Raw genomic sequence first — 27,414 nt, 5'->3', positions numbered from 1 at the left:
GCCTGGCTTTTAAATGTTTTTACATGATAAAATAATTTCTGTATGCCTGTATTTGCATGCATTATCACGGTAGACCCAGACCTATTATCACATTAGACCCAGACCTCTTTCCTTTGCCAATGCAATGTAACCTTTGTGACTTAGGTAAGAAAGGTTTGTGGTAGGAGCAATCATGCTGCTCACAGACCTCCCCAGTTAGAACAGGCACAAGCCAGGGTGGCAGGATTAAATGGTTATTCGTGTGAGCCGTAGAATTGTTGCAGTTTAAATAGATAAATAATCAAGCAAAATATAAGTACCAATCCATAGCAGGTATTTTAATCGTTCCTCTAATACGTGATAGATAATAAGCTTGTGGGGTAAGTATAGTTTTTTTTGCGTGGTCTAAGATACTGGTCTTGGGATGCAGAACCGCAGTACAGATGATGGCTCGCAGTAGTGGTACCTCATTGTGCCTACCTAGCAGATCAGAGATCTTTGGTAGTAGTAGAATATGTTGCCTCAGCCGGACTGGCCGTTGCGGGCACCAGGCAATCCCCCGGTGCGCCGCACGGGTGGGGGCCGGTTTCTGGCCCCTGGTGCCGTTTTTGTTAGAGGGCCGTTTTTGCAGCATAGCTGCAAAATCAGCCCTGTAACAAAATCGGCCGAAAACCGGCCCTGGCAAATAGCTCGGCGGCACCCCCAACCCCCCGCGCGGGTGGGGGAGTGGGGGGCGGGCACCCTAGCACCTTGCCAGGCCGGTTTTGGTTCCCAGTCCGGCCCTGTATGTTGCAGGTGGGGCTGGTGGGTCAGTAGCCATTCAAAGGTTGTAGTAGTGCAGAAAAAGTACTGACCATGTGAGCCTAAACTTATTACAGGCATCTTTAGGTTTATAAGCAGTCTTTGGCCAATGATTCAAAGGAGCTGTACAAGCCTGCCTCTTCTGGCTTTTAGTAAGGCCTTGTTAGGTTTTATCCATACATTTATTTGTATATAGGTAGAAAGTCACAGCTACCAAGTCCATACTAACCTTAGTTCGTGGTCCCTGAAAAGAGGCAGAAAGTTCAGGCTTATGCAACAGACTGAACATATTTTATTAAGCACCACGCAAGGTCTTTGAGCTGGAACACGGACTCCGATACAGGCCTACAAAGCTCAAACGCAAATGTAACTTGCTAAATATATTTCCGTAAAAAATACTCAGAGCTGAACTGAAAGTTACTTTCTCGCCGAGTTATCTTAAAAAGGCTTATTTGATAGGATGTTAAGTTTGAACCGGTACATTTGTTTCATGTCTCCTGAGTTGGAGAATTCGGCCCGGTGGTTCATATCCTACTTCGAGGCCAAATAACTTGATGCCACATTTATTTTTCTCTAGTTCTGTTCTGACATCATGGAAGAACTTGACACGCTGCTTCCACTGGCTTTGGCATGCAGAGGGGAGTCTCTTCAGGAAATTAGAGCAACCTTTGTGGAGGCCTGCTGCAAAGTAGCAACAGCTGTCCTGGCAAGACTGGAGATGAGAAGCAGTGAGGTGCCATCTAAAGCCCCGGCCCAGACCCTGCACGCGGCGCTCTCCTCAGCAGTGTACATCCACCAGCGTTTTACTCTCTACGAGGGCTTGATGGGAGAGGCAAAGAAGAAGTAAGTTCTTGAAAAATGTCAGTTTGAAATTAAGGCGCTATGTTCCAGTAGTGGTCTGTCTGTTCAGCAAGGACTAATAACGCAGTAGGAATTCTGGGTAACAAACTTACTTGGCTTATTACTGTGTAAGTATATTTCTTCAGGGGCACCCCTGATGTAATGTAATATAAAATCGTTCTTGTACAGCTGGCCTCTGGTCAATTTGACTTGTGGGCTTCATATTTGCAGCGTCTGTGCCAATGTTATGATCGGAAACATAATATCTTCATCAGTTTTGTGTTCAACAGAAAAATGTGCATGCTTTGCGAACGTCCTGGAATGTGAAATGCATAATCACAATTTGTTAGTGTTTACTGATACCAATTTCAGTAGACCAAGAGTCACTGACAAATGTAGACAGTTACAGAAGAGAAACCGGGAATCTATTTTTGTAAAAAGAATCAACGTTGTGTATCATCGAAATTGATATCCTTTGATTCAAACGCCATAGACATATACTGATTAAAACCAAACAAGTATTACGCCTTTCAGATGAAAAAAGTCAAGAGATTGCCTTTTTTATGAACAGGTGAACGCTAGCAATATTAGAGTACTAAAATTGTTGTGTTATCTTACATCTGCCTACTTAAGAATATATCTATTGGAAACATTGTTCTCATCAATAGAGCAGTTCGTGTGAAATGCACTAATTAGCCTCAGTGTTGGGCTTACAGACCTGGTACAACTGCTCTGTATTCCTCCGAGGTTATTTTTTAACTTCTCTTTTTTTGAAAAACATTTTATTTTATTTTTTAGAAAATTTGAAATATAGGCTTACAACACGAAGTAGCATTGATATCTTATTGGCAATACGGGGCATGATAATGGGTCTCGAAGGACAAACATAAAAATATAAAACAAACAAGGTACAGTCCTACACAATCACACTTGCAAAGTTGGTTCATAACAGATAATTTTCGTGGTCTTCAGAAATGCTGTCTGACGGCGAGAGCCCACTCACCCAACTGAGCTCGCTGCAGGGTGTCCGGCATAGTAGTGGTTGGGTTCACCCGGTTCCTGCCCTTCTTAGCATAGGTCTTAAACGGCAACCAAATTCTTTCAAACCTATACATCTTGTTATTGAGTACAACAGTCAGTTGTTCCAATTCCATGGCGTAAATGTGCCATAATTTAGTCAACCATAGCACAAAACTCAGAGGAAGGGGGTTCTTCTAATTGTGGGCTGTCGTTAACCTTGCCGCCAATAAAAGGGAAGTAAGCAGCTTGACTGTAGGAGTAGTGTATGTGTAAACCAAGTCCTCCCCAGCCTCACCCAACAGGGGCACCAGTGGGTCCAGTGGCAGAGTCACTGAGCAAATTTGATGCATCTGCTGAAGGACCTCCACCCAAAATCACTTCATCAGCGTGCATTGCCACCACATACGTTAGTAATTATCCTGGGTACCACAAGCCCTGCAAAAGAGATCAGATGTTCCAGACATGGCGTGGAGTCGTGCTGGGGTAAAGTACCAACTGGTAAGGATTTTATATGAGTTAGCGTTCTGCTGCATACAGATAAAAGTCTTGGCTGCTTGCAACCAAAGCCGTTGCCAATTGTCATCTGTTATTATGGTGCTCAAGACTTGCTCCAATCTCAACTGGTAAGGGGTGCCTTTGCGGTTGTGAGAGGCTACATACGGCGGCCTGGAGACAAATGATGCCCTTCCTCATGGAACCCTGGGTGAAAAGCTGCTGCTTAGGTGTTTTGGCTCTTCTACCTTTGCCCTTCACTATTTGTATATTTGTTTAGTGGCGAAGTTGGTTGAGGCGGAACTTGTCCCCTGCAGTCAGTTGGAAGATCTGCCTACAGGTAAACATATCTAAAGTGACCCCATCTTCATTAAGGTCCTCTAGTTGAGGGGGCTCCCCCTCTCTAATCTTCAAAATGTGTGTCCAGGGGAATTCAGGGTTTCGTACAATGAGAGGGGTAGGGTAGGGAAATAGGTAGTTGATTTTAATGCTATTAATTTGGCCGAGCCATGAGGTCTCAAGCCTACCCCAACAGTAGAAATCCTTGAGTAGGGCCTCTAGCACAGCTGGTATGTTGCAATTGTATAAAGAGGGGAGAGGATGTGGTCTGACGGCTAGATTGCTGACTTTGATGCTGGAAACCAAGGTTCGAGCCTCGGGGTCGCGTCCACATCGTGTGATTCTCGGCAAATCACTTAATCTCCCCGTGCTCAACAAAAATAAATAAATAAATAAATGTGTCCTTGTGTAACATAAAAAATGTGCGGATAGATCTAGTGAGTAAAATCCCCAGTTAACGTATAGAGGTGGCTTTTGATGTCAAGTCAGAGGCAGAGAGCAAGCTTTGAGATGTGTTAGTGGGCTGACTTTGCATAAATAGTGCAAAATTCCTAAGCAGCTTTGAATTGTTTCATTTATTTCAGCAGTTGTGAAAGGTACATGTCAGGGCACGTCAGGAACCACAGGACATCATCTGCAAATAGAGCTAATTTGTAGTGTTCCCCATCAATGTCAATGCCCCGGACTTCTGGGTTAGTTTCAACGGTGGACTAGAGAGAGACTCCATCGTGAGTGTGAATTAGCAGGGATTTGGGCACCCCTGTCTAATGCCCCTAGGGGCGGGAATTGGGGAGGAGAGGGTCCATTAACGTTAATATGTGACACCGGGGCAATATAATTGGCCGACATATAGGCTGTCATATTTAGACCAAGCCCAATCCTTGAGTAGATAGCTCGAAGAAGCTGCCAGTCCACCCAATCAAAAGTCTTCTCTGTGTCTAGTGAGAGAAGGATGGTCGTGTTGATTGTCCGTTCCACCACATCACTGATGTTTACCGCCAGTCTCATGTTGTCTTGAGCCTGTCTATTCTGTATGAAACCGGATTGACAGCTGGACAACAACAGCAGCCAGATTGAATGCAGGTAGGAGACAAGGATGGAAGTAAATATTTTAACTTCAGAGTTTAACAGTGCTGTGGGCCGGTAGGAGGAGTGGACCTTGGTGTTTATGCAAGGTTTCAATTGTAGTGTAATTACGGATTCTGTCATTGTTAGCATTACTCTCTTGGTGAGTAAACAGGAGTTGAAAACCTTGGGCAGTGGTTCTGCCAGTGATTAACAATAAGCTTTATAAATGACACTGAGAACCCATCTGGCCCTGGAGGTTTCTTGGCTTTTAATTGATGTATGTCTTGCCTCACATTGTCCTGTGTGATGGAGTTTTTTAATACTTGTATTAATATGTGGTCCAAGAGGTGGAAGGCAAAGTTGGTACTGATCTTGGGTGTTGACGGACCGGGTTTGCGCCTGATATAATGGGGAGTAGTGAGACATGAAGAGGTCGAGGATATCGGATGTGTCCATTAGAGACGTATCCGTGTCGTCATAGGTAGAGGAAATATGATTTATTGTTTGCTTCTGTCTCCATTTGTGTGCCAGAAGTCTGTTGGCTTTATCTCCCTTTTCATAATATTTCTGGTTACAATACAGCAGCTTTCGTTCCGTATCAGTTATGTAGAGCTGTTTCAACTCTCCCTGGACTCGTCGAAGCTCCCTTTAGACTTTGTTCAAGCCCGTGGCTTTATGTTGGGCTTGGAGATTGGAAAGACAAGCCTCCAGGTCTGCCTTGTTGGTTTTGGCTTGTTTAGTAAAGTTTGAAGTATGCACCTCTGCAGCTCTGCAGCTCACCTCTTAGTCTGACCATAGCCACATCCCACAAAGTAGCACAAAATACGTCCCCAGTATCGTTATTTTTAAAATAATATTCTAAAGATTCGTATATTGAGTCCCACAGTGCTAAGTCATGAAAGGCAATCTTGTTAAAATACCATGGAGGGCTATGCGCTGGGGAAGAGTGCCTATGGAAAATAGGAGAAATACCGGGGCATGGTCTTACAGGTTCTGGGTGCCTATGGAGGCTGATATGATTTGTTGCCGTAGCAATCAGGATTTTAAAAAGAAGTCAATCTGCATATGTGTCTTATGAACACTGGGATGGAAAGTTTAGTCTTTCTCTCCTCCCAAGGGTTTCCCTAAAAATATCTAGCAAATTTAAGTCAGCTATCTCTTGGGTCAGTGTGATGGGGGCAGGGCATGTATTGTAGCACTCTACTGAGAGATCAGTTCCTGCGTATGTGTCTTATGAACACTGGGGTGGAAAGTTTAGTCTTTCTCTCCTCAAAGGGTTTCCCTCAAAATATCTAGCAAATTTAAGAAAGCTATCTCTTGGGTCAGTGTAATGGGGGCAGGGCATGTATTGTAGCACTCTACTGAGAGATCAGTTGTGGAATTCAGGACTGTGTTGAAGTCTCCCCCAATAATCGGATCACCGCTAGTGTAATTTGCTGTCAGCTGGAGCAGGGAGTCATAAAACTCCTCCTTATTGTCATTAGGGCCAGCGGGCATGGCCTGACCTCTGAACATGGTGAACGCACACTAAAGGAGCTCTACAAAACCCACAGCCATTCGTAAACTTCTGTGGAGTCTGGATGCCCCTGCTCGACAATAGTTAAAGGTGGTACACCTGTCGGCAGCCTGGAGGCGCCTGCGACTTTGGATCGGTAGCCAGGCCAGTGCCTTTCACCCATAGACTGACGCTGCAAACTAGGCAGCGCGGCCTCGTGGCTAATGTGTGGGGCGCTTTCTCAAAGACTGCTGCTCTCCCTGCTCCTCACTTCCCCCCGACTGCCTGTGGAGTTTGCTGCCCGACTGGGCTTCTGGGGAGCAGAGAGGGGAGGCGCAACACTACGCATCTCATCAGATGGCCAGAGTGGCGTCTCCTACCAGGGCTTGAAAAATTACCTCGCCCACTCGCTATGGCGAGCCAGTTTTAATCAGGACAAGCTATTTTTAGGACCTACTCGCCCGTTCCAGCGAGCTGAAAACTGCTGTTCTGCTTGCTCACAACATGAATGAACAATGAAGATGCCTTTAAATCTTTTTATCTTGTCACAGTTGCTCCGCTTTGCGTCATGTACATTACAGTTAGGTCAAGTAGTGTATTCAAGTTACTAGACCTGCAGGTCTGGTAAAATGTTTGATTTTTTGAGCCCTGCCTACCTAGGACTGGGTCGCACAGCACTGCGGCTCGCGTCTGCAGGCATTCCCTGTTGAATCACGGCCGGCTCTGCTCTTTGTTGACCCTAGGGACCACCTGAGGAGACCATTGCCCATCATTGCTTCCAGAGATGTGTGAGGTGGAGGTGCAACACTGTCCATAGTGACCTAACAAGTTGCTCTACGTTTCGGACACTCGCGGTTGAGGACCCGGCGCCCACTGGAACTGTCTTAACCTTCCCCTTTCTTCCATCGAAGTGCTGGATCTACTGGGGACATTTTACCAAGCACAAACTTTCAGTGTTGTGGTAGGCTGCCCCAACATAAGGTGGGACGCCCCTGTGGAGAGACTGGATCAGGGCTCTTCAGATGGGGGTAGGGTTGCCATACACCTCCGGCGGCACCTGCTAACAGGGGTCATATCTCCTTGAGAGCCTCCCTTCTCTTGCACAGATTAACTACTCTTGACTGGTGGAGAGTCCGCGGTCTGACCTCAGCCTGCAACAATACCTGCCCTATCTGGACTCTGGAATCTCGCACAATCGTGAGATTTGTTGCGCTTTTCTTTGACCATCAAAAGGGGACCAGTGGGCGTTTGCAGGAGCAGAGCTGGCTCACACAAAGTTTGGTGACTTATTTATTTAAAAAAAAAAAAAGCTCTGGCACCTACTTGGAAGCAAAGAGACTGCTTGTGCCCCCTTGGTCGTGATACTGCATCAGACATGGGTGCGACGGGTCTCTTATGCCGCTGATCTACAATAACCCCTCATTGTTCAATCACTGCTGCTCAAAATTGAGACCACGTTACAATTGTATTTCTCTTATGGGCTAATGTAAGAGACGAAATAGTAATGATAGGACGTCAGGATAGGAATGCCTGGCGTTCCTCAACTGCACTCAAGAAGGGTCCATAAAGGAGTCAAAAGGTCATCTTGGATAAGTGTTTGTGAGTTCTTGAAAATATGAAATCCAAAAGTTGTCAAAAGTAGCGAAAATCTTTTATTCTCAGTAACTTAAAGGTAAATTCCATCCTTTGGAAATGAACAATGAATCAATTGATTAAGGTCACATGGTAATCCCGATGCATTTCGAGTCTTGGTGACTCTTCGTCAGGTGATGAGTGTCCTAGAGGTAAACGTAAGCATCAAAATCAAAACACAGGGCATAAACATCATAGATACACGTAGGTGTAATATATGTTAAAGAAGGTTAATGTAGAAAAAGAATGTACTGGGTTAAATGTGCTATCCCAAGTAACACGAGTAGAAAGCAAACGCGTAGGAAAAAAACGAGTTGGAGGAACAAAGGGGTGAAGCACATAGTCGATGTCATAAAGCCCAAAATGTCATACCAAACTGGTGTATCAAAGCTAACAAGCTAGGTACAGAAAAAGGTGCAAGTTGGGTACACATAGGAATATACCAGGCTTGAGAGACGGTAGAAAACGGAACAATAAACGGTGCAATCCTGAACGGAAAAAAGTGTGGAAAGTGCTCACTAAAGCAAAACTAAAATTAGTGAATCCCAAGTGAAGGAATCGCAATATATATGACAAATAGTGGTCATGCGGAGGGAAAATAATACAGAACGTGTGTGTTGCTTAGAACGCATAAAGCGAGAAAGTAGATTGGTTACCTTGAATCAAAGCAGTAATGTTCACAACGGAACAAAGTTTTCTCAAATAGCCGGGTCTGTCAGGGTGAAAACGTGAAATAAAAAAAAAATAGTGAGGACCGGTACGGGAAGTATTAACGCGTAGGGTGAAAAAGCGGGGGTTAAAAAAAGGCAGAAATGCCCCTTACCGAGCGTGAAGTGTTCTTCCATTACACCCAGGAGTGTAGAAAGTGTTGAAGGACCAGGGTTTACCCAGGGTAAAAATACGTGCAACACACACGTTCTGTATTATTTTCCCTCCGCATGACCACTATTTTTCATATATATTGCGATTCCTTCACTTGGGATTCACTAATTTTAGTTTTGCTTTAGGGAGCACTTTCCACACTTTTTTCCGTTCAGGATTGCACCGTTTATTGTTCTGTTTTCTACCGTCTCTCAAGCCTGGTATATTCCTATGTGTACCCAACTTGCACCTTTTTCTGTACCTAGCTTGTTAGCTTTGATACACCAGTTTGGTATGATATTTTGGGCTTTATGACATCGACTATGTGCTTCACCCCTTTGTTCCTCCAACTCATTTTTTTCCTACGCGTTTGCTTTCTACTCGTGTTACCTGGGATAGCACATTTAACCCAGTAATTATTTTTCTACATTAACCTTCTTTAACATATATTCCACCTACGTGTATAATGTTTATGCCCTGTGTCTTGATTTTGATGCCTTCGTTTACCTCTAGGACACTCATCCCCTGACGAAGAGTCACCAAGACTCGAAATGCATCGGGATTACCATGTGACCTTAATCAATTGATTCATTGTTCATTTCCAAAGGATGGAATTTACCTTTAAGTTACTGAGAATAAAAGATTTTCGCTACTTTTGACAACTTTTGGATGTCATATTTTCAAGAACTCACAAACACTTAACCAAGATGACCTTTTAACTCCTTTATGGACCCTTCTTGAGTGCAGTTGAGGAACGCCAGGCATTCCTATCCTGACGTCCTATCATTACTATTTCGTCTCAATCCCTTTCGGACAGAGGGTTACACCTCAGCTGCACCTTTAACTTTATTACCATTGTTGACAAATATCGAATTTAAACCCCGCTAAACACCAGAGTGCCTCACTTAATATTATTGATTATCTCCCACTGTCCGACAGTGAGAGCACCTACCTCACCTAAACATGTCATACGATGAGATTACCAACATCACAGAGAATCGTGCAGAAACTTTTGGTTTCTCTGCCGAAGACACAAACCGCATTTATGCATTAATTCAAGACACGGACCCTGCAGAAACCAGCACAGCTTCAACTCAAAGCATGTTTAAACAATTACTCTACATTTCAAAAAGAGAAATAAATCAACGACTTCACGCTAGTACACTATTGAGATATCATAGAGCACAGAGCACGTGGGCTTAGAATTTCTTTAAAATCTACACTCTGCAAAAATAACCCAAAATTCACTGAAAAATGGTATGCTATCCTGAACAAATGTTCTTTGGATCTCATTCTACTTATCGTCGATGAACTCGCAAAAATTCTAGAGGATTTGTATAAAGAAATAGTACAACTTAAGAGGGATTTGAACACACGATTATCTTCTGATGAACTCGAGAGTATGCTCGTTGACGTTAATTCTCAACTTGATAAATACACCCGTGAGATCAACGAGACAAAAATCAGGAAGCATAAACGGGATACCATCGATTACAAGTTGGGAGAAGTATATAATTGGGCTGAAATCTACGCACAACGCAGACAACAACGCCCGTTCACCAACAGATCCTCTGATGGAGACAGCTCCACATCCACTGAATCAACGGATAGGACCCACATCCGACCAATAAAGCCAGTCAACCACCTTGGAGTTCCTCGGATACTCCTACAACTAGTTCTCAAGTTGGACAACCTTTTTTAGGGACAGGCCAAGATCCCCTCGTAGAACCAGGAGGAGCAAACATAAGAACACCAGAGCAACCTGTGGCGAAATCAACAAGGAGTCATCGTTGATTATTAATATATCGCACACTACGCTCTCAAATTCCCAAATCAACTTGTTACAAAAAGGTACTTCCTTCATACCAACTTATCATTCCAATGAACTGGACTCCGAAATTTCAGTTTTTAAATTCATGAGGAATCTTCGTTTGAAACATTTTTTCCAATAACATCATCCCTCAACAACCTTCTGTCTCCCAGGACACCACCTCTGGTCTAAAACACCAAAGTTCATATATGGCACCGATCAGCCATAACATTTTGTATTCTTTCGAAACCATTATATTAAAAGAACTCAAATCCATACATCAGAAGCCCAACCAGAAAATCACGAATTTGACAACCTTTGACAGACAAACCATTTTGAGCCTAGCAAACAACAAAGACATTACTTTTTGTAAAGTGGATAAAGGAGACGCCCTTGTGGTACTGGACACTTCTTTCTATAATCAGAACGTTTCTGAACACGTATCAGATCAATCTACGTATATGAAACTCCCTCAGGATCCCACCGTTGAATTCTTAAAAATGTTAACTATCATAGTTGACAAAGCGCGAGTTCTGGGTACCATTTCAGATAAAGATAAGAAGTACCTTTTACCAAAAGATCCAGGCAGTCCAACGTTGTATATGCTTCCCAAAATCCACAAAAATCCACACAATCCTCCAGTTCGACCAATTGTATCTACCATTAACACCATACACGAGTCTATGGGCAAATACATCGACAAATATCTACAACCCATTGTCCAAAACATGTTAACTTATCTTCGCGACACCACTGATTTTCTCAACAAAACGAATTCTGTTGAATTCAATGATGACTACTCCATTATTGTATGCACAATCGATGTATGTGCTTTATATACATCTATCCCACATCTAAATGGCATTGAAGCCTTTCTTCTTGAACAACCCCTTGAGCTTAACCTAAAGGTGTTCATTTTAGAATTGCTTCAATTCACTCTCCATCATAGTTACTTTAGATGGAACAACGAATTTTACCAACAACTATCAGGTACTTCAATGGGCAATTGTGCTGCTCCATGCTACGCGAATCTTTACATGCACAAACTAGAATGGGAACACATTTTATTCAACCCTGAGTGGTGTAACAAGATTCTACAATATGGGAGATATATTGACGACATCTTTTTGATATGGCATGGTGATACTCTTGAGTTGCACTGCTTTCTTCGATTTTTGAACACCATTGATGATAGAATTCAGTTCACTCATCACATGAATCCGCATCAAGTACCGTTTTTGGACGTATTGTTTGAGACAAGGCAAAAAATTAATGACTGATGTATACAGGAAAAACACCGATAGAAATAAAACCCTTCATTTCAGTAGTTGTCATCAGATTTCTTTGAAAAGACATTTACCGTATTCTCAAATCTTACGGATCAAACGCATCTCATCTACCACGGAAACATTCGAAAAAAACAAAGAACTTTTAATTTCCAAATTCAAAGAAAGAAAATACCCACACAAAATTATCACTGAAGCGATTTCTAGAGCTAATTCAGTTGAACGATCGCAATTACTGAGCAAATCCACAAGACCAGAAATAACTAACAGACCGGTATTTGTATCTAAATTTTCCACTAAAAGTCAACAACTCAAAAGAGTGATTTTGAAATACTGGCCTATGATCCGTAACGAAAGCGACTTCAACTGAATATTCAACTCCAAAGCACTCTTTGCATATCAACGCACCAGCAACTTGAAAGAATTGTTATCTCAACCAAACAAACCTACTGTTGACACGCATAGAGGGACAATCCCTTGCCTTAACTGCGGCCACTGCAATAACGTCATTAAAGGCACTCAGATCCAAAATCCAACCAAAAGCACACCCATCCAGTTACACACGACCGCCACATGTGACTCTAAAAACCTGATTTACTTACTTAAAAGTCCTTGTGGTTTACCATACGTCGGAAAGGCTGAGAGAAAAATTAAAGTCAGACTGACTGAACACAAAAGTAACATCCGAACCAAGTCTGAGAAATCGCTGGTCACCATACATTTCAATAAAGAGAGACATAACATTAGTCAACTGAGATTTCTGGTGCTAGAAGTCGTGAACACCCCACAAGGCACCGACAACACCAAAAGCCTTTTACGCAAAGAATTAATTTGGATAAAAAGACTTGATTCCTGTCACCCCAATGGACTCAATGACTGTTTGGAATATAGTTGTTTCCTGTGAACTATGATTCTCATTGTACAATGTACCTTTATGCACAGTTTTTCTTTTGAAACATGTATCCCATTGTATAAGGCACTCTAATTCATTAATAATGGTTTCCTACTACAGTGTTTATTTCACCTACACTCTTTATAGTTTTGATGTCAGCTTTGACACATACACTGTCATATTCCTTAAACATCTCCCGGTGAATTCTGAACTCACTTTGAGTATACATTCACTTTGTTTCGGTTTACCTTGGTTCTTTCTTCCTTTATTGTCCCTGATTTATCACGTATGATCTGCTAGTTTTTTATTTACTGTCCGTTACTTCGTTTCTATCTTTTCGTTCTTATTTTCTCATTAATAGACTCTCGTTTAAACATGACGCATTAATTCCTAGTCCTATTTTCAGGATTAACCTCATCCACGTATTTTTACCCTGGGTAAACCCTGTTCCTTCAACACTTTCTACACTCCCGGGTGTAACGGAGGAACACTTCACGCTCGGTAAGAGGCATTTCTGCCTTTTTTTAACCCCCGCTTTTTCACCCTACGCGTTAATACTTCCCGTACCGGTCCTCACTATTTTTTTTAATTTCACGTTTTCACCCTGACAGACCCGGCTATTTGAGAAAACTTTCTTCCGTTGTGAACATTACTGCTTTGATTCAAGGTAACCAATCTACTTTCTCGCTTTATGCGTTCTAAGCAACACACACGTTAGTTTTGCTTTAGTGAGCACTTTCCACACTTTTTTCCGTTCAGGATTGCACCATTTATTGTTCCGTTTTCTACCGTCTCTCAAGCCTGGTATATTCCTATGTGTACCCAACTTGCACCTTTTTCTGTACCTAGCTTGTTAGCTTTGATACACCAGTTTGGTATGACATTTTGGGCTTTATGACACCAACTATGTGCTTCACCCCTTTGTTCCTCCAATTCGTTTTTTTCCTACGCGTTTGCTTTCTACTCGTGTTACTTGGGATAGCACATTTAACCCAGTACATTCTTTTTCTACATTAACCTTCTTTAACATATATTACACCTACGTGTATAATGTTTATGCCCTGTGTCTTGATTTTGATGCTTACGTTTACCTCTAGGACACTCATCCCCTGACGAAGAGTCACCAAGACTCGAAATGCATCGGGATTACCATGTGATCTTAATCAATTGATTCATTGTTCATTTCCAAAGGATGGAATTTACCTTTAAGTTACTGAGAATAAAAGATTTTCGCTACTTTTGACAACTTTTGGATTTCATATTTTCAAGAACTCACAAACACTTATCCAAGATGACCTTTTGACTCCTTTATGGACCCTTCTTGAGTGCAGTTGAGGAACGCCAGGCATTCCTATCCTGACGTCCTATCATTACTATTTTGTCTCATTCCCTTTCGGACAGAGGGTTACACCTCAGCTGCACCTTTAACTTTATTACCATTGTTGACAAATATCGAATTTAAACCCCGCTAAACACCAGAGTGCCTCACTTAATATTATTGACTAATGTAAGAGACCACACTAGCAGCGCATGGGCATTTCTTCTGACCTTGTTTCCCGGGAGGTACTCCCACCCTGTCACAGTCCAATCGAACACAGTGCTTCCTGGTGGCCTCTGTAATGGACCCCCGGGAGGAGTCTTATTTGCACACAACAGAGGCCACCCCTCCCGATAGGCTGGACAATATACTAGCAGCCATAGCTTTAGAGTCTAGAGATGCCTCAGAGGCTAAATTTGACTCCTTCACTAATGATATGGCGATTCTCAGAGAAAAGCAACTAAAACTCTTGGGTAGGATCAAGACAAACACATAAGCTGTCATGGAGCTCTGACCATCTACCTGCGCAGTCACTGAAAAAACTTCCATAATTTAACAACTGGGTGTAGTTGAAAGCAAACTTGAGGATACGGAGGGGCACTCCCATCGTAACAATACTCGCATCATTGGCATGCCGGAGAATACAGAAGGGACTGGTCCCATAACATTCTTGGAACGATGGCTGAAGCAAGATATGACCCCTACTACACTCTCCCCTCATTTTGTAATTGAATGTACACACAGAGTTCCTGCCCAGCGCACATCTCTGGGCATTCCACCCAGACCTCTGGTGGTGAGATTGTTGAGTTATCCGGACCGTGACTCGGTCCTGAAAGCTGCCCGGGACAAGGGTACTGTGATATGACAATACAAAGATGATGTTTTTTGCCGGACTATACATTGGCAGTCTAGCGCCAAAGGGCATCCTTTCTTCAGATCAAGAAGAAACAGCAAAATATCGGAGTCAAATACACTCTGTTATTCTCTACTAGATTGTGCAGCACCTTACTCAACTCAAGGAGGCCTGGGACTGGGTAGAACCATTTACCAAGTCGACTCACAGTCTCACCCCTTCCCCCGACATCTCCACCCCTAAGATGGTCAAGGTAACGGACACTGTCCGAAGATTACACTACCAGAGGTCAAGGCATGATGGGCCCTCGCTCATACAGAGCCTACAGGAGCAGCGGATGCAGTGGCGGCCTTTCTACAGGGACTTTCGTTGGCACAGCATATGCTTTCCTCAGACTATAGTGTTTCAGGCGATGACCAGATGTCAGAGGAACTTGGTTCAGACATGCTGACTCCGCCTGTATTTGCGGCACAATCTATATCGCAGATCTGATGTAGCCATCACCTGGCGATGATACGTTGAGCCACAAAGTTCATGTTATATTACTTCTGGCTTTGTTGAAAGTCTATGATACCTTCTGTGAGCCAGGCCTACTATCATATGTTCCTACACCCCGCTGGGGGTTGTCCCACCCCTTTATATTATGCTCTATTGATTCTTCTGTGAGGTCGAAGTCTTCTTGACTCTATAGCCACGTTCTCACCTTATTCCCCCGGCGCAAATGGCGAAAGACTACAATTATTAATGTTTGTTTTCAAGGTTGGGTCATTGCCTGCTTGGTTACATTCATCACGCTCCTCTTTCTTAGTTGAGGCATTTACACTTCTTGGGCAATTTACTCTTTAGTGGTCTCAAACATGCTTAATTTGCCGCTATTGGTCACAGAAACCTATTGCTTGATTGCGTAAAACCACATGAATTCCTTGCAAAAACGTTATAAGGTGCATGCTGCATTGCACTGTGTACTGACGCATATCGTCCTTTTACAAAAACTCATTTAACAGCGGTGGAGGTATCCAAATTGCAGTTCAAGTGGAGAGAACAGGTGTACGGAACAGGGTACTCCACTTATGTTCGATGGGTGGTGCTGTGGATTAGACGTTGATACAGAAGGGTGTTTTTTCTTCACAGAGAGCCTTAACGATCACCCATTAAACCTGGGCGTTCCTTACGCACCACACTCTGACCAGTTGGCCTTTTGAACCCACATAACAACTACTATGGCTGATTGTCCTATAGCGCTCCCTGGATATTTGGAGGGGATTTTAAAACTGACAGTGACATTCCCCTAAACCGATCCACACTCCCACTTCCTCAGTCCCCTGTACTGCTCTATGACAGATATCTTCGGCAGTAGTTAACCCATTGGTTGTTAGACAATACGTGGCGCCTTAAGCATTCAACATGTCGGAACATTTTTATTATATTTCTCAGTCCACAAATTACATTCACTCCTACACAGATTTATTTGCTCCTCATCTCTCCCTAAACAGCAACCTCTATACATTATTGCGCCTGAGTTCTCTCTGACCATAATCCCTGCCTATGGATTTGCCTTGGGGATGTCTGCTGTCCCGAATCCCCACATGGAAACTCTCAGTCACAATGCTAGAGGACATAGTCTTTCATCAAACATTGCTCAAACACATTGAATCCTTTTTTCAGGAGAGTACTGGGTCCTGCTCTTCCCCATTGATTGAGTGGGAAGCTTTTAAAGTTGCCACGAGAGGGCTAAGTATGAAAACCACAGTGGGTGTTTTCAAGGTGCTTGTCAGCAGTGGAATCCACCCTATTACTGATGGAACAAGTCATGACAGCCTCTCCAGATAAATTGGATGATCTCCGGGTTGCAAGGGCTGATCTTTTTGACAAAATGGAGTAGCTCCACTGCCATGACTATGCCAGTTTTATTGACAAGACCCATAATGAAGGCGAAAAACCTAGCCACCTATTGGCGTCGATGGTTACACTCTGCCATGCAGACTCCAGTCCTGTGGCTATTTCTCTCCCTTCAGGTAAAGCCAACCACACCCAACTAGCCATCAACTCTGCCTTTCATGTATATTACAATGGGCTTTTCCCACCCCCCTCACCAATGTCAGATGCCATATTCAACTGTTATGTCACTGGTATTCTTCTTCCCCACCTCTCAAGAGGCCCAGATGGGCCAGGATGAGTTGGTTATGACCCAGGAGTTTAAATCTCTTTTGAAGAACCTACCCCTTGGAAAGGTCCCGGGATTGGATGGCTTGCTGGCTGAGTTCTATGCTTAGTTTGTTCATACCCTAGTGCCTAAATTACAGGCACTCTATCAAGCCATTTACACAAACGGTTCTCTCCCCATCACTTAACAATGCAGTCATTTTCACTTTGTTGAAGCCACGCAAGGATCCAACGAATCTAGCAGAATACCGCCCACTAACCATCTTAAATACCAACTAAAATCTTAGCCTGCCTCCTACTTCCAATGTTATCAGATGTCATTCATGAAGATCAGGCAGGCTTTGTGTTGGACCGCAACACGTCTCTTAACCTCTGCCGACTTTGCCATGATGAATCCGCAGCTCAAATCCCAAATACCATCTACATTGCATGAGACCTAGAGAAAGCTTTTACATCTTTGCATTGGGTTTTTATGCACCGAGTGTTGTGATTGTTTGACATAGGCCCCCGCTGGAGGAAGTGGATTCAGATACCATATTCCACTCCCACGGCTTGCGTGGAAACTCATAGATGTATTTCTGCATCGTGGCCCTTGTGCAGGGGCACCAGACAGGGCTGCCCCCTTTCTCTGCTATTATTCAGCATGGCAAAGAAGCTTTTGGCGGTCCAGCTCTGTTTTCTGGAGTCGACTGGGGGATCCCAATAAGGGGCCTTACTGTTGCATGTACATAATGCGAAAATTGACTTTTCCATCGTAGCACAGGTAATCTCTGATTTTGCAACTCTCTTGGGTCTTAAGGTGAACTGAGCTAAATCTTGTAATTTTCCTCTTCAGCAAACCTACAGACCCCCCTCCCACTGCTGCGGAACCCCAGACTACTGGTCGAAAAGGTCACATTTAGATATCTAGAAGTCAACATTTACCATTCTCCCGCAGATCTGCATGATGGTAATCTGAGCACCGCGATGCAAGTGCTGTAGTGGAAATGGTGGTCCTTCCTCATCTTCTTTATTATTTCATTAACCTTACCCTTCTCATTCCCTGCTCATTCTTTAATCAACTGGATTCTTCCCAGACTGGTTTTCTTTAGGGCCCTGGGCGTTGCCCAGTAGCCCTTGCTACATGAAAAGTTCTGGTTGAGGCAGTAGGACTTTCCTGCCTGCATTTTAAATGCTATTACCTGACAGTTCAGCTGCAATGGGTGGCCTGTTGGCTCTCTGGGCATGTTGTTTATGAGGTAGGGCTATCAAGGCTTGACTTTCAAGATGGCTTATTACATCACCGTCTGATCCCTTCCACTCATTTGGATTTATTTCTTAATGGTAAATTAATGGACTTCCCCACACTGGTAGTAGAGTATAATCTTCCACCCAGGCAATTTCTCACCTTTGAATGCATCAAGTAATCCTTCTGTAGTCTATTTCACACTCACTATGAACTACTGCTGATACATGATGTTTACCAAACTCTCCACGTGGCAGGTACATATGGTATGCTCATCAGGTGGCAGGGCATTCTTGCAAGAGGTTTATAAATCTCGTTCTCCTCTCTGAATTGTCTGGGAGACAGACTTATCTAAAACTTTTCATGATTCGGAATGGTCTAAAATATTGGAATACCCCCATAAGGTATCCCGGGGGTCCCACTTCAAGTATATTCAATTTAATATCCTCAACAGGGCCTATCTTTCAACAAAATCTTTACAGGCTGCAAGGAGCCCCTGTTGTTCACTTCTTGACGCAGAACCTCTTCCCATGCTGTGGGCCTGCCCCCTATTTCTAACTTACTGGACTAAATTACTACAAACATTGACCACCACTGCTGGCCTCAACATAACGAACTTGCCTGACGGGGTCCTCCTGGATCATTTCCCTCGCCCCACCCTTGAGTCACCCACGGTTAAGTTCCTTGCTCTCGCCTTGACCCTGGCTAAGTGATTTATCACAATACATAGAAACACGCCTATGCCCTTACTATAGCTACCTGGACTCATTTGGTGGTCATGTGAGGCCAAGCTGAGAGCACACTGTTACATAGGAAGAAACAGGCAGGCCTGCGGAAATATTTAATGTACTAGGCTTGGTACATGCTCCTTGAGCATTTTAAAGGCACCATCAAAGATGATATTCACCCACTGTGATCAGCCCCTGACACATACCTATAACCACCTATTCTTTTATATAGCAACTGTTAGTGATTGGGCCTAGATGGATCTTAATATCACACTAAGGAAAACTCTTTTGTTTGCTGACTTAACAGCCTCCGGAAGGGATGCTTAACACTGAGTCATATGTTTACAAGAACATCGCAGTGATCTTGACAATTGGGCACCGGAGGGTGGGGGTGGATTGGTTTTTTGTTGGGTTTTCTTGTTTATAGAATAAAATGCAACATGGAGCTGCTATGAGGACATTTCTACGCCTCGATCTCACAGACATTTAACTTGACTGTACCAGTATAATTGCCAAGTATACAATGCCTGAATATGCATGTTTGATTTTAATCTTTGCCCTTGTACCTTAATAAAAACAATTAGGAAAAAAATGGAATTAGCGCCATACATGGAAAATAGTGCCCACTTTAACTCTCAAAACCACCGCTCTGCCTTTTCTGTTCATGTATGTCTGATCTATGGTTATGGACAGGCCTGCTTGATTGAACATGAGGGACTCTCCTTTGGTCTAGGTAGTGCTGGTCACATGAAATTGGAGTGGGAACCAGTATGAGTGGGGTACGAAACAACAGCAATATCTTAACAGTAATGAAAAAACATAATCATAAACCAAGAAATAAAGAAGACATTGTGACTGAGTGGTGCACATTAGCCGTGTGGAGGAGACAGCTCGTGAGGTAACCCAGGGCCCCCATCTGTCCACCTAACAAATATTGCAAAGGTAATAGAAGCAAGTTTGTGTTGGGCAGGGAGCGTCCATTGTTGGAAGGGCCAGAGGACACAGCTGGTCAATCCCAGCCTGGGATCAGTTCAGTTCATTGGCATGTGAGCTGCCGGGACAGAGTTAAGTCCAAGGACAAGTGGATGCCCACAGTCTTGTTAGTCATTGTCCACCAAGGGCAGATCCAGTCTCTGGTCACGCCACCATGTAGTTTTCTTGGATGTCTGTTGGGTTTTCTTTGATGAAGTTCATTGCCATCTGGTCATCCTTGGAAAGTCGTGGGTGTTTGGCAGACCCCCGTTGTCATCAGCAAGCGGGGCCATGTGCATCAGGACTTGGGGTTCATCGGGTGTCTGCGTGGCAACTTGCTTGTTGATGGTGAAAATGAGGTGCAATGGGAATCCTTACGATGGGGAATCTTCTTGTCGCACAAGTACAGCAGCCCCTCTTTGAATTTGCGTCATTTGGCCAGTGTATGGGATTAGATGTCTTTAAAACGGATAATGGTGCTACCCCAAAAAGTAATACAAATCCAGCTTCCTTGACGATTTCAGTATTTCTTCTATGACTTGATAGAAGTGGACCCTGGTAATTACATCAGGTGTAAGGCGATTCTGTTGTTGGTAGGAGGAGTAGACACGATGAGTGCGATCTAGGATGACGTCTTTTTCCCCAGAGTCTTGTAGAATTTGACGGAACAAGGCTTACACATAGCTTTCAAAGATCGGCATTCGAATCGGTAGCACTTATGCCTCTGATCCGTACCTAATTGCAATAGGATTGATTTTAGTAGTCCTTTAATGCGTTGGTCAATTTTTTTGTCAAAACTCCAGAACTGCCACCCTTCCTGCAAGATAATCCTGTTCCTGGTCCTGCTGCGTCACTGTCGTCTCCACTTGGTCAAGGCGTGGCGCAGCTTCCTTTACCAACTGGTCTAACTCTGGGAGCGCTTTTGAAAAGTTTGAGTGGATAGCTGCGATATCCTTCCTCATTTAAAGACAGAGCTTTTGGCTATCCCCCTTTGTCGCAGAAGAGTAGAGGTCAGCAGAGGTTCACTGCACCTCTAGGGAAGCCTACTCAGGAGCCTCTGCTGGGTAACTATATTTGGTGGGTTTTGTAGTATGTAGAATGTCCTTAATTGAAGGGGCCCTCTGGGGTGTATGCTGTGATGAAGCCTGGAGAGGCTCCCTCTCAGAGGTGCCCAGGGAAGGTGATGCATTGGTTCCTTACTCCAGGGGATGTGATGCGTTGGTTCCTTACTGCCATGCAGGGGAGGTGATGCATTGGTTCCATACTGAAGGGGAGGTGATGCGTCTTTTTTTTTACTGTGCAGGGAGGTGATGCGTCGGTTTCTCACTGCGGCCCTGGCATTCTTGTAGACTTGATGCCTCGGTGCGATGTGTGAGGATCGGGGATGCGTTAGTTCTCGATGCAGTGGCAGCAACAGTGCTGTGTTGGTTTTTCCAGCCGCAGTCTCATGATGTGTTGATTCTTGCAGCCGCACTGTAGGGCCTGCATCAGAATCAGGACAGTGATCTCAGACTTCGGAGATCGGTGCATAGGATTCGGCGTTTGGCGATTTCTCGAGCCGAGGGCAGGCGCTGCTTCGGTTACTTTGACGATTTGTCAGAAACAGGTGCCAATGCGTCGCGCTACTTGATGTTGCATTTCTTTTCCAGCTCCAAACTGCAGGAATAACCTCCAGAGGTCCAACTCAGCAATAGGCACCTCTTGGCATGTCAGACCTCCCAGCAAGGAAGTTCAGGGGAGCTGGTAGTGAAGTCTTTGTATCCCTGAGACTTCAAAACAGGAGGCAAACTCTACTTCAAGCCCTTGAAGATCTTCCTTAAGCAGGAGACAAAGCACACAGCAAAGTCTTTATCCTCTCCTTGGCAGAAACAGTCACTGCAGGCCAACCCCACACAGTACACTCAAAGGGGCAGTACTTCTCCTTCAGTTTTCCCAGCTCTTCTCCTTGGCAGAGGTTCCTCCTGTATTCCAGAAGTAATCTAAAGTTCAGGGGTCTGGGCCCCACTTTTTATAGTAAAACATACTTTGTTCTCTGGAGACAGAGAGTGTCTTTGCTCAGCAAAACCTGGTCTGTCCTCTCTGGCCCAGGTTCCTGGCAGGAGGTGGAGACAGCATTGTCCAAGGCAGACCAGGCCCTTTCAGGTGTGAAAGAAATCTCCTCCCCCTACTCTGAATGCAGCCCAGGTCTATTCAGCCCAGCCATGACTCACCCTGGAAAGGCAGGACACACCTCACCCCCCAAAGTGCCTGTCTGAACAGAATGCACATCCCCAGCACCTGTCACTCCAAAGACAGACAGTCAATAGACAAACCTAGCAGAGGATGGATGGCTAAGCAAGAAAATATACACTTTCTAAAAGCGGTATTTTCAAACCCAACATATAAAAATCATGCTTACTAAAAGATGCATCTTTATTTTCTGAGTTCAGGCATGCCAAACTCCATTTTCCTAACTTGTTCCCATGGCAGGTATACTTATAAGAGGTTATAAGAAAACTCCCCATTCTATACTATGGGACAGATTACCTTTCAAAAGTGAAATATAAAATTGGCAGTATTGCCCTATCAGGATATGCCACACACATCAGGGCATGTCCTACCTTTCACATACATTGCACTCTGCCCACAGGGGTACCTTGGGCCTATCTTAGGGGTGGCTCACAAGTAAGCAAAGGGAAGGTTAGGGGCCTGGCAAGTGGGTGCACTTGCCAGGTCGGTATTAGGCTGCACCCAGGCACTGCAATGGCAGGCCTAAGAACCTTTTGCAAGGCCCTGGGGCTCTGCACCCTCCCACCTGGAGCAGTTCCCCCTTCCAGAATTGCCAGGGCACCTGTGGCAGATGTCCTGCACAATTCGCCCACCAGTTCAGGGGTGCTATCCTGCAACTGGTACCCCAGCCTTAGGGTCTGCACCCTTAGACTGGGCAGGGGTCACGTGTCACAAATGCTATCACTGTAAGTGGGTTCCTCAGGAGCAGTACCCTCAAGAGGCCCACCTTCCAACAGCTTTGACTCTGGGTTAGTTGCACAGAGTATCAAAGTGGCTAGATGGGGGTAAGGGAATTAGGGAGGGTACAGTGGGGAGGGAGATCTGGAACAAGACGTTATCTCAAATTAGTACTGTTGATGACTCCTATTGTTTAAAGACACTTAATTTGCAAGCATTGATAAACATAGGAAACTTATGAACATAACATACCTGTAAAAGAAAAAGATTCAACATATGTTATATCACAGTTCCATCAATGTCGTAAAACATCTTTTCTTCATGTGACCATGTTGTCTTCTTCTTGATTTTGTGATCAATTGTAAGCAATATATAAGTGTTCAAGTCTTCATCTATATTTGCAAACCAAGATTTATCTATTAACACGATACCAAGTGTCAATTAGTTCTGTACCAATCAAGTCTGTTAAGATCCAAATGTGAATTGAAGTCTATTTACAATAACAAGTTCCACTTCTGAATAGTCTGTTATATTAATGCTATTCTCTTTAGTCTTTTCCTCTTAATGCTGCAATATTGTACTGCAACTATGACAAATGCCCAGGGGCCGCTCCACGGAGCGGTGACAAGGAATACTGGAGTAATGCCCAGGGTCCGCTCCTATGAAGCGGTGGTTTGAAAATGTGCCAATGCCCAGAGGTCGCTCCCACAGAGCGGTGACTGAAGTCTAGCAATGCCCAGAAGACCGCTCCCACGGAGCGGAAACACATGCGAGGCTGTCGGTGAAAACACGAACCAGCGTTTTGTTTCAACGAAAAGGAGCAGATCGGGTAGATTTTACACATGCACGATCCTACCCGCGTCCTAGATTGAAGAGGAGGATCTCAAGAGCGGTCACCTGATAGGCGACGATGAGAAAACCTATTCAAAGGCAACCGGCATTACCGCTGCGTCCCAAAACTCAGTATTCTCAATAATCCGCACTGAGGATGGGGCGTGGCAGGTATTTATACCTTTCAGGAGGATTCAAGATGGCGGCTCTCATAGCAAAATACCGGATCTGGGAGGTGACAAAAAGTCTTTGTAATCCTTGGCATGTTCCCAAACAAGCATTGGCAAAAGCAATGGAACCTGTGATAAAAAACATAGTGAAACTAGAAATACGATATAAATGAAAAATAAAGAATAATGTTTTGGTTACATACAAGGTTGAAGAATTACCCGTCCATCAACACAGTCTTTCTCTCTCTTTATTATTAGTGTACTAACACGGTGAGGTGAGTCTCTGGAGGATCATGACATCAGGGGTGAGGCTGTCCTCTCCCCGTCCCACCTACTGGGGCCCTTCATCCTCCCACCTGGAGCGGTGCCCCCAGAAGAGAAATCGGTAGGGGTCACCCTTCACTTTCTCTGCTGGTCCGCTTTCTACAGAAGCAGGAGTTGGCACCAGGCCTCCAACCCTATGGAAAGTCTCCCAGGAACTCTTTCCTGTAAGAAGCACCATTTCCTCAGAGCCTTCCGCTCCATGGCTAGTGGCCTTTAATAGCGCATGAGACGCTGCCAGTCCTTCTGACCAGGGGCAGCGTGACACGGAGGTGTCAGATCCCTGCCAGGTCTCCCACAGCTATAGCCCCCCCGGCTGTCCTTAATACTCAGTTCATCCAATTTGTTTTAAGCAACTGATATTTAAATAGCCACACAGATAGCTCAGGCTTCACTAAGGAAATGGGTAGGTAATTAGGACAATTAGTATTTCAGGTCATTTAAGTATCTTCTAAAGAAATGTTTCCCAATCTTTTTTGAACTGCGACCCATATTTTAGAATGACAAACTTTCGTATCCCACCTAGCTTTAATGGACAACAGGCTGGCAATTCTTTTAATGTAATTAAAGCATCATGTGGTAGCTCACTGTTATTTAGAGACACCATGTTTTCCATTGGAATTATCACTAAATGTGCGCAAACATACAGTTGTACTGATAAAACTATATTACACATAATGTGTGGAAATCGGGTTTTAGTGAACATTTATCATTTGTGCACCACCAAGTAAAATATCTTGATTTGTTTTGATCCTGTTAAAATCTTTGCGTCCATCACACTTCAGAATTACATCAAAAGCGCTTCATTTTTGCTTTCCTAACTGCTGAATGTGCACAGTTCATTTACAAGTATTTACATATTGTTGTGTGTTATAAAGAAATTACATCCTACAGCATTTCCTTTCACACACCTGTACCCAGAAAAATTGTCACATTATTAACTTTAGTTTACGTTTTCTGACTGCAAAGGGAAATTCCAATCCACATTTTAAAGAAAAGCAGCAATTTGTGAGAAGAAATAGCTGAACATTTGAAACGCAGCAAATGTAACAAGATAAATGCAGAAGTCAAAGGCATCTTTATTTGTATCTTCGACTTTAGCGACTCACCAAAAATCATCTCACAACCCACCAGTGGTTCGTGACCCACAGTTTGAGACAAGATTGGTCTCTCAAGTCAAATGGCAAAGAATCCCTAAAGCAGTTGCAGCTCTGGAGAAAGACTGATTTTGAGCTTCAGCAATCTAAAAATTTGGTATTTCTAAGTTGAAAGAATTCCTATTTCGAAATTCTCATTGGCTGCCTGACATGAGAAGTGAATTGATCAGGTAAGTAGGCTTGTTTATAAGCTTACGTAGTAAACTAGCAAAGACAATAAGATGATGGACAGAGCGCTGAATCTTTTCAGACACTCACCGCCAGTCACTGTTAGATCTGGGTTGAATCCATCATCGTTCTTTTGCTCACTGCGCCACCCCAGTTCAGACCCAGCCATATGCACATCAGTCTTGACCCTGTTCCTCATTGGAACAATCCAGCCCGAACTGCCAAGCCAGGTCTTCACTGGACCGGTAACAAGCACCCTGGGACCGGTTTTGGGTTAACACCCCTCATCAGCGAAGCTAGCTGGAATCCAGTGGCAAAGTGAGCAAGGGACGCATGGGCATACCCTGCCAACTGAGAGCGAACAAGCAAACACAATAAGATGATGGACGGAGTACTGGGGTAAATGTTTGACATTGTTCAACATTGTGTCCATCAATTTTTTTTTTGCATTTGTCACCCCGAGTGGGACGGGGATACCCAGACGTGGATCCCATGCTCTTCATGCCACTGGTGTCAAGCTAGCCGGGCTGATGAGGAGTGATACCCTGAAACCGGTCCAAGGATGCTTGTTTCTGGTCCTGGGGTTGGACTTCTGGAATGTCTTCCAAGGAGGAGTGAGTTTGTGTGCCGTCAGCTTACTTCTAGAAGTTCACTGGATACTGCTCAAGGGGTTGAGCCAAAGGCATGCATAATTATTGAAAAGAAGACACGAGAGAGATGTACCTGGAGGGACTCACGAATTCACTGGACTAATAATGAATAATTTGAATGATCTAATGCTGACTCTTTGGTTGTACTTTGTAAAAATAAATATATATATATATATTTATATATATCCAAGGCTTGCTGCTCTCAGCCGCTCAACCATCCCATGGGGCCTGTGCCTGCGACAGCAGCAGCTGCCGTCAGTATATCAACCCACGAAGATTCCAATAGGTACAGGAAAAAAACAATGCGGCACACCTGAGGACAGCACAATATTTTTATTGTGCATACAAACTTTTTCTTTTTAAAAAAAAACATTTTTATTAGCATGTTTCATTAATTGGTACATAGTACTATATACTTACAGATATAGATACAGCATGGTACATTGATTAGTCATATACTGATTGATTATCATTGATTACATTGATATGCTCTTCTCCACAATCTCCCCCCACAATCATTCCGACATATTTATGTAAAGTACTGAGAGCGTTGCAGTGTCCCCGGTCTGCACAGCTAGTCACTGACATCTGACACCGACTCAACTAGAGGCTGATCGCAAATGTTTCCCCTGAAACATTCCATTTTCCCCACACCCGTGTCCATTTTTTAGGGCATCCTCTATGTAAATATACCACTTTCTCCGCTATCATTGCGCCATCTATGTCACAGCACCACTGACCATAGGTGGGAATTAATCTTGCTCCCCAGTGTTGAGCTATGTTCCATTTTGCTATCATCATACTTAACGTCGCCCAGCCTTGGGCTATTTGGTTAAGGTCTGTCAGCTCCCAGATATTTAAAATACATCTCTTGAGTTCCGGTTCAACGGCAGCTCCGGCCACCCGCGAGATGGTGCGCAGGACAGCCTCCCAGTACGGTTTGATCTCTGGACAGTCCCACTGTATGTGGTAAAAGGTACCCAGCCCCCCACATTGCTGCAGACAGAGTGGTGTGTCAGCGCGACCATTCGGTGCATAGTTATACGTGTGTAGTAGATTCGATGGAGGATTTTTAGTTGCACTAATTTTAATTTAGAGGGTCTTGCCACCTCTAGCGGGGAAGCAAGAGCCTCCTGCCAGTCTGTCTCGTCCAGTTCCTCAATGTCGGTCTGCCATCTGTCCCTGAGGGTTTTTGTGGGGCCTGGTTGGTTATTTATGATTTACGGTAGGTTTGGGAAATCGCTTTTTTTATCATGTGGTCCGTCAATAGTCTATCCACTAATGGTGAGGCCTCTGGGAGCTCAGTTCCCGGTGGGATAGTTCTCCTGAGTGTGTGTCTAATCTGCATGTAACGAAAGGTTTCCGTCGATTCCATCCCATATGTTTCTTGGAGCTGA

General features: G+C 44.1%; 1 protein-coding gene across 3 annotated transcripts in view; it reads left to right on the top strand.

The window, feature by feature from the left end:
- The window catches only part of KIAA0825 (KIAA0825 ortholog), a 2,097,552-nt gene that overhangs the window by 658,084 nt on the left and 1,412,054 nt on the right, over positions 1-27,414 (top strand). For all 3 annotated transcript variants that reach the window (XM_085632475.1, XM_085632476.1, XM_085632477.1), the window contains exon 9: positions 1,358-1,623. In XM_085632475.1, the coding sequence (XP_085488601.1) occupies positions 1,358-1,623 (266 nt within the window). The remainder of the gene's footprint in view (positions 1-1,357; positions 1,624-27,414) is intronic.

This window comes from Triturus cristatus, chromosome 2_1 (genome assembly GCF_964204655.1).
Source record: "Triturus cristatus chromosome 2_1, aTriCri1.1, whole genome shotgun sequence".
Lineage (NCBI taxonomy): Eukaryota > Metazoa > Chordata > Amphibia > Caudata > Salamandridae > Triturus > Triturus cristatus.
The sequence above is the reverse complement of the archived record's forward strand: the minus strand, read 5'-3'. Positions and strand labels throughout refer to the sequence as shown.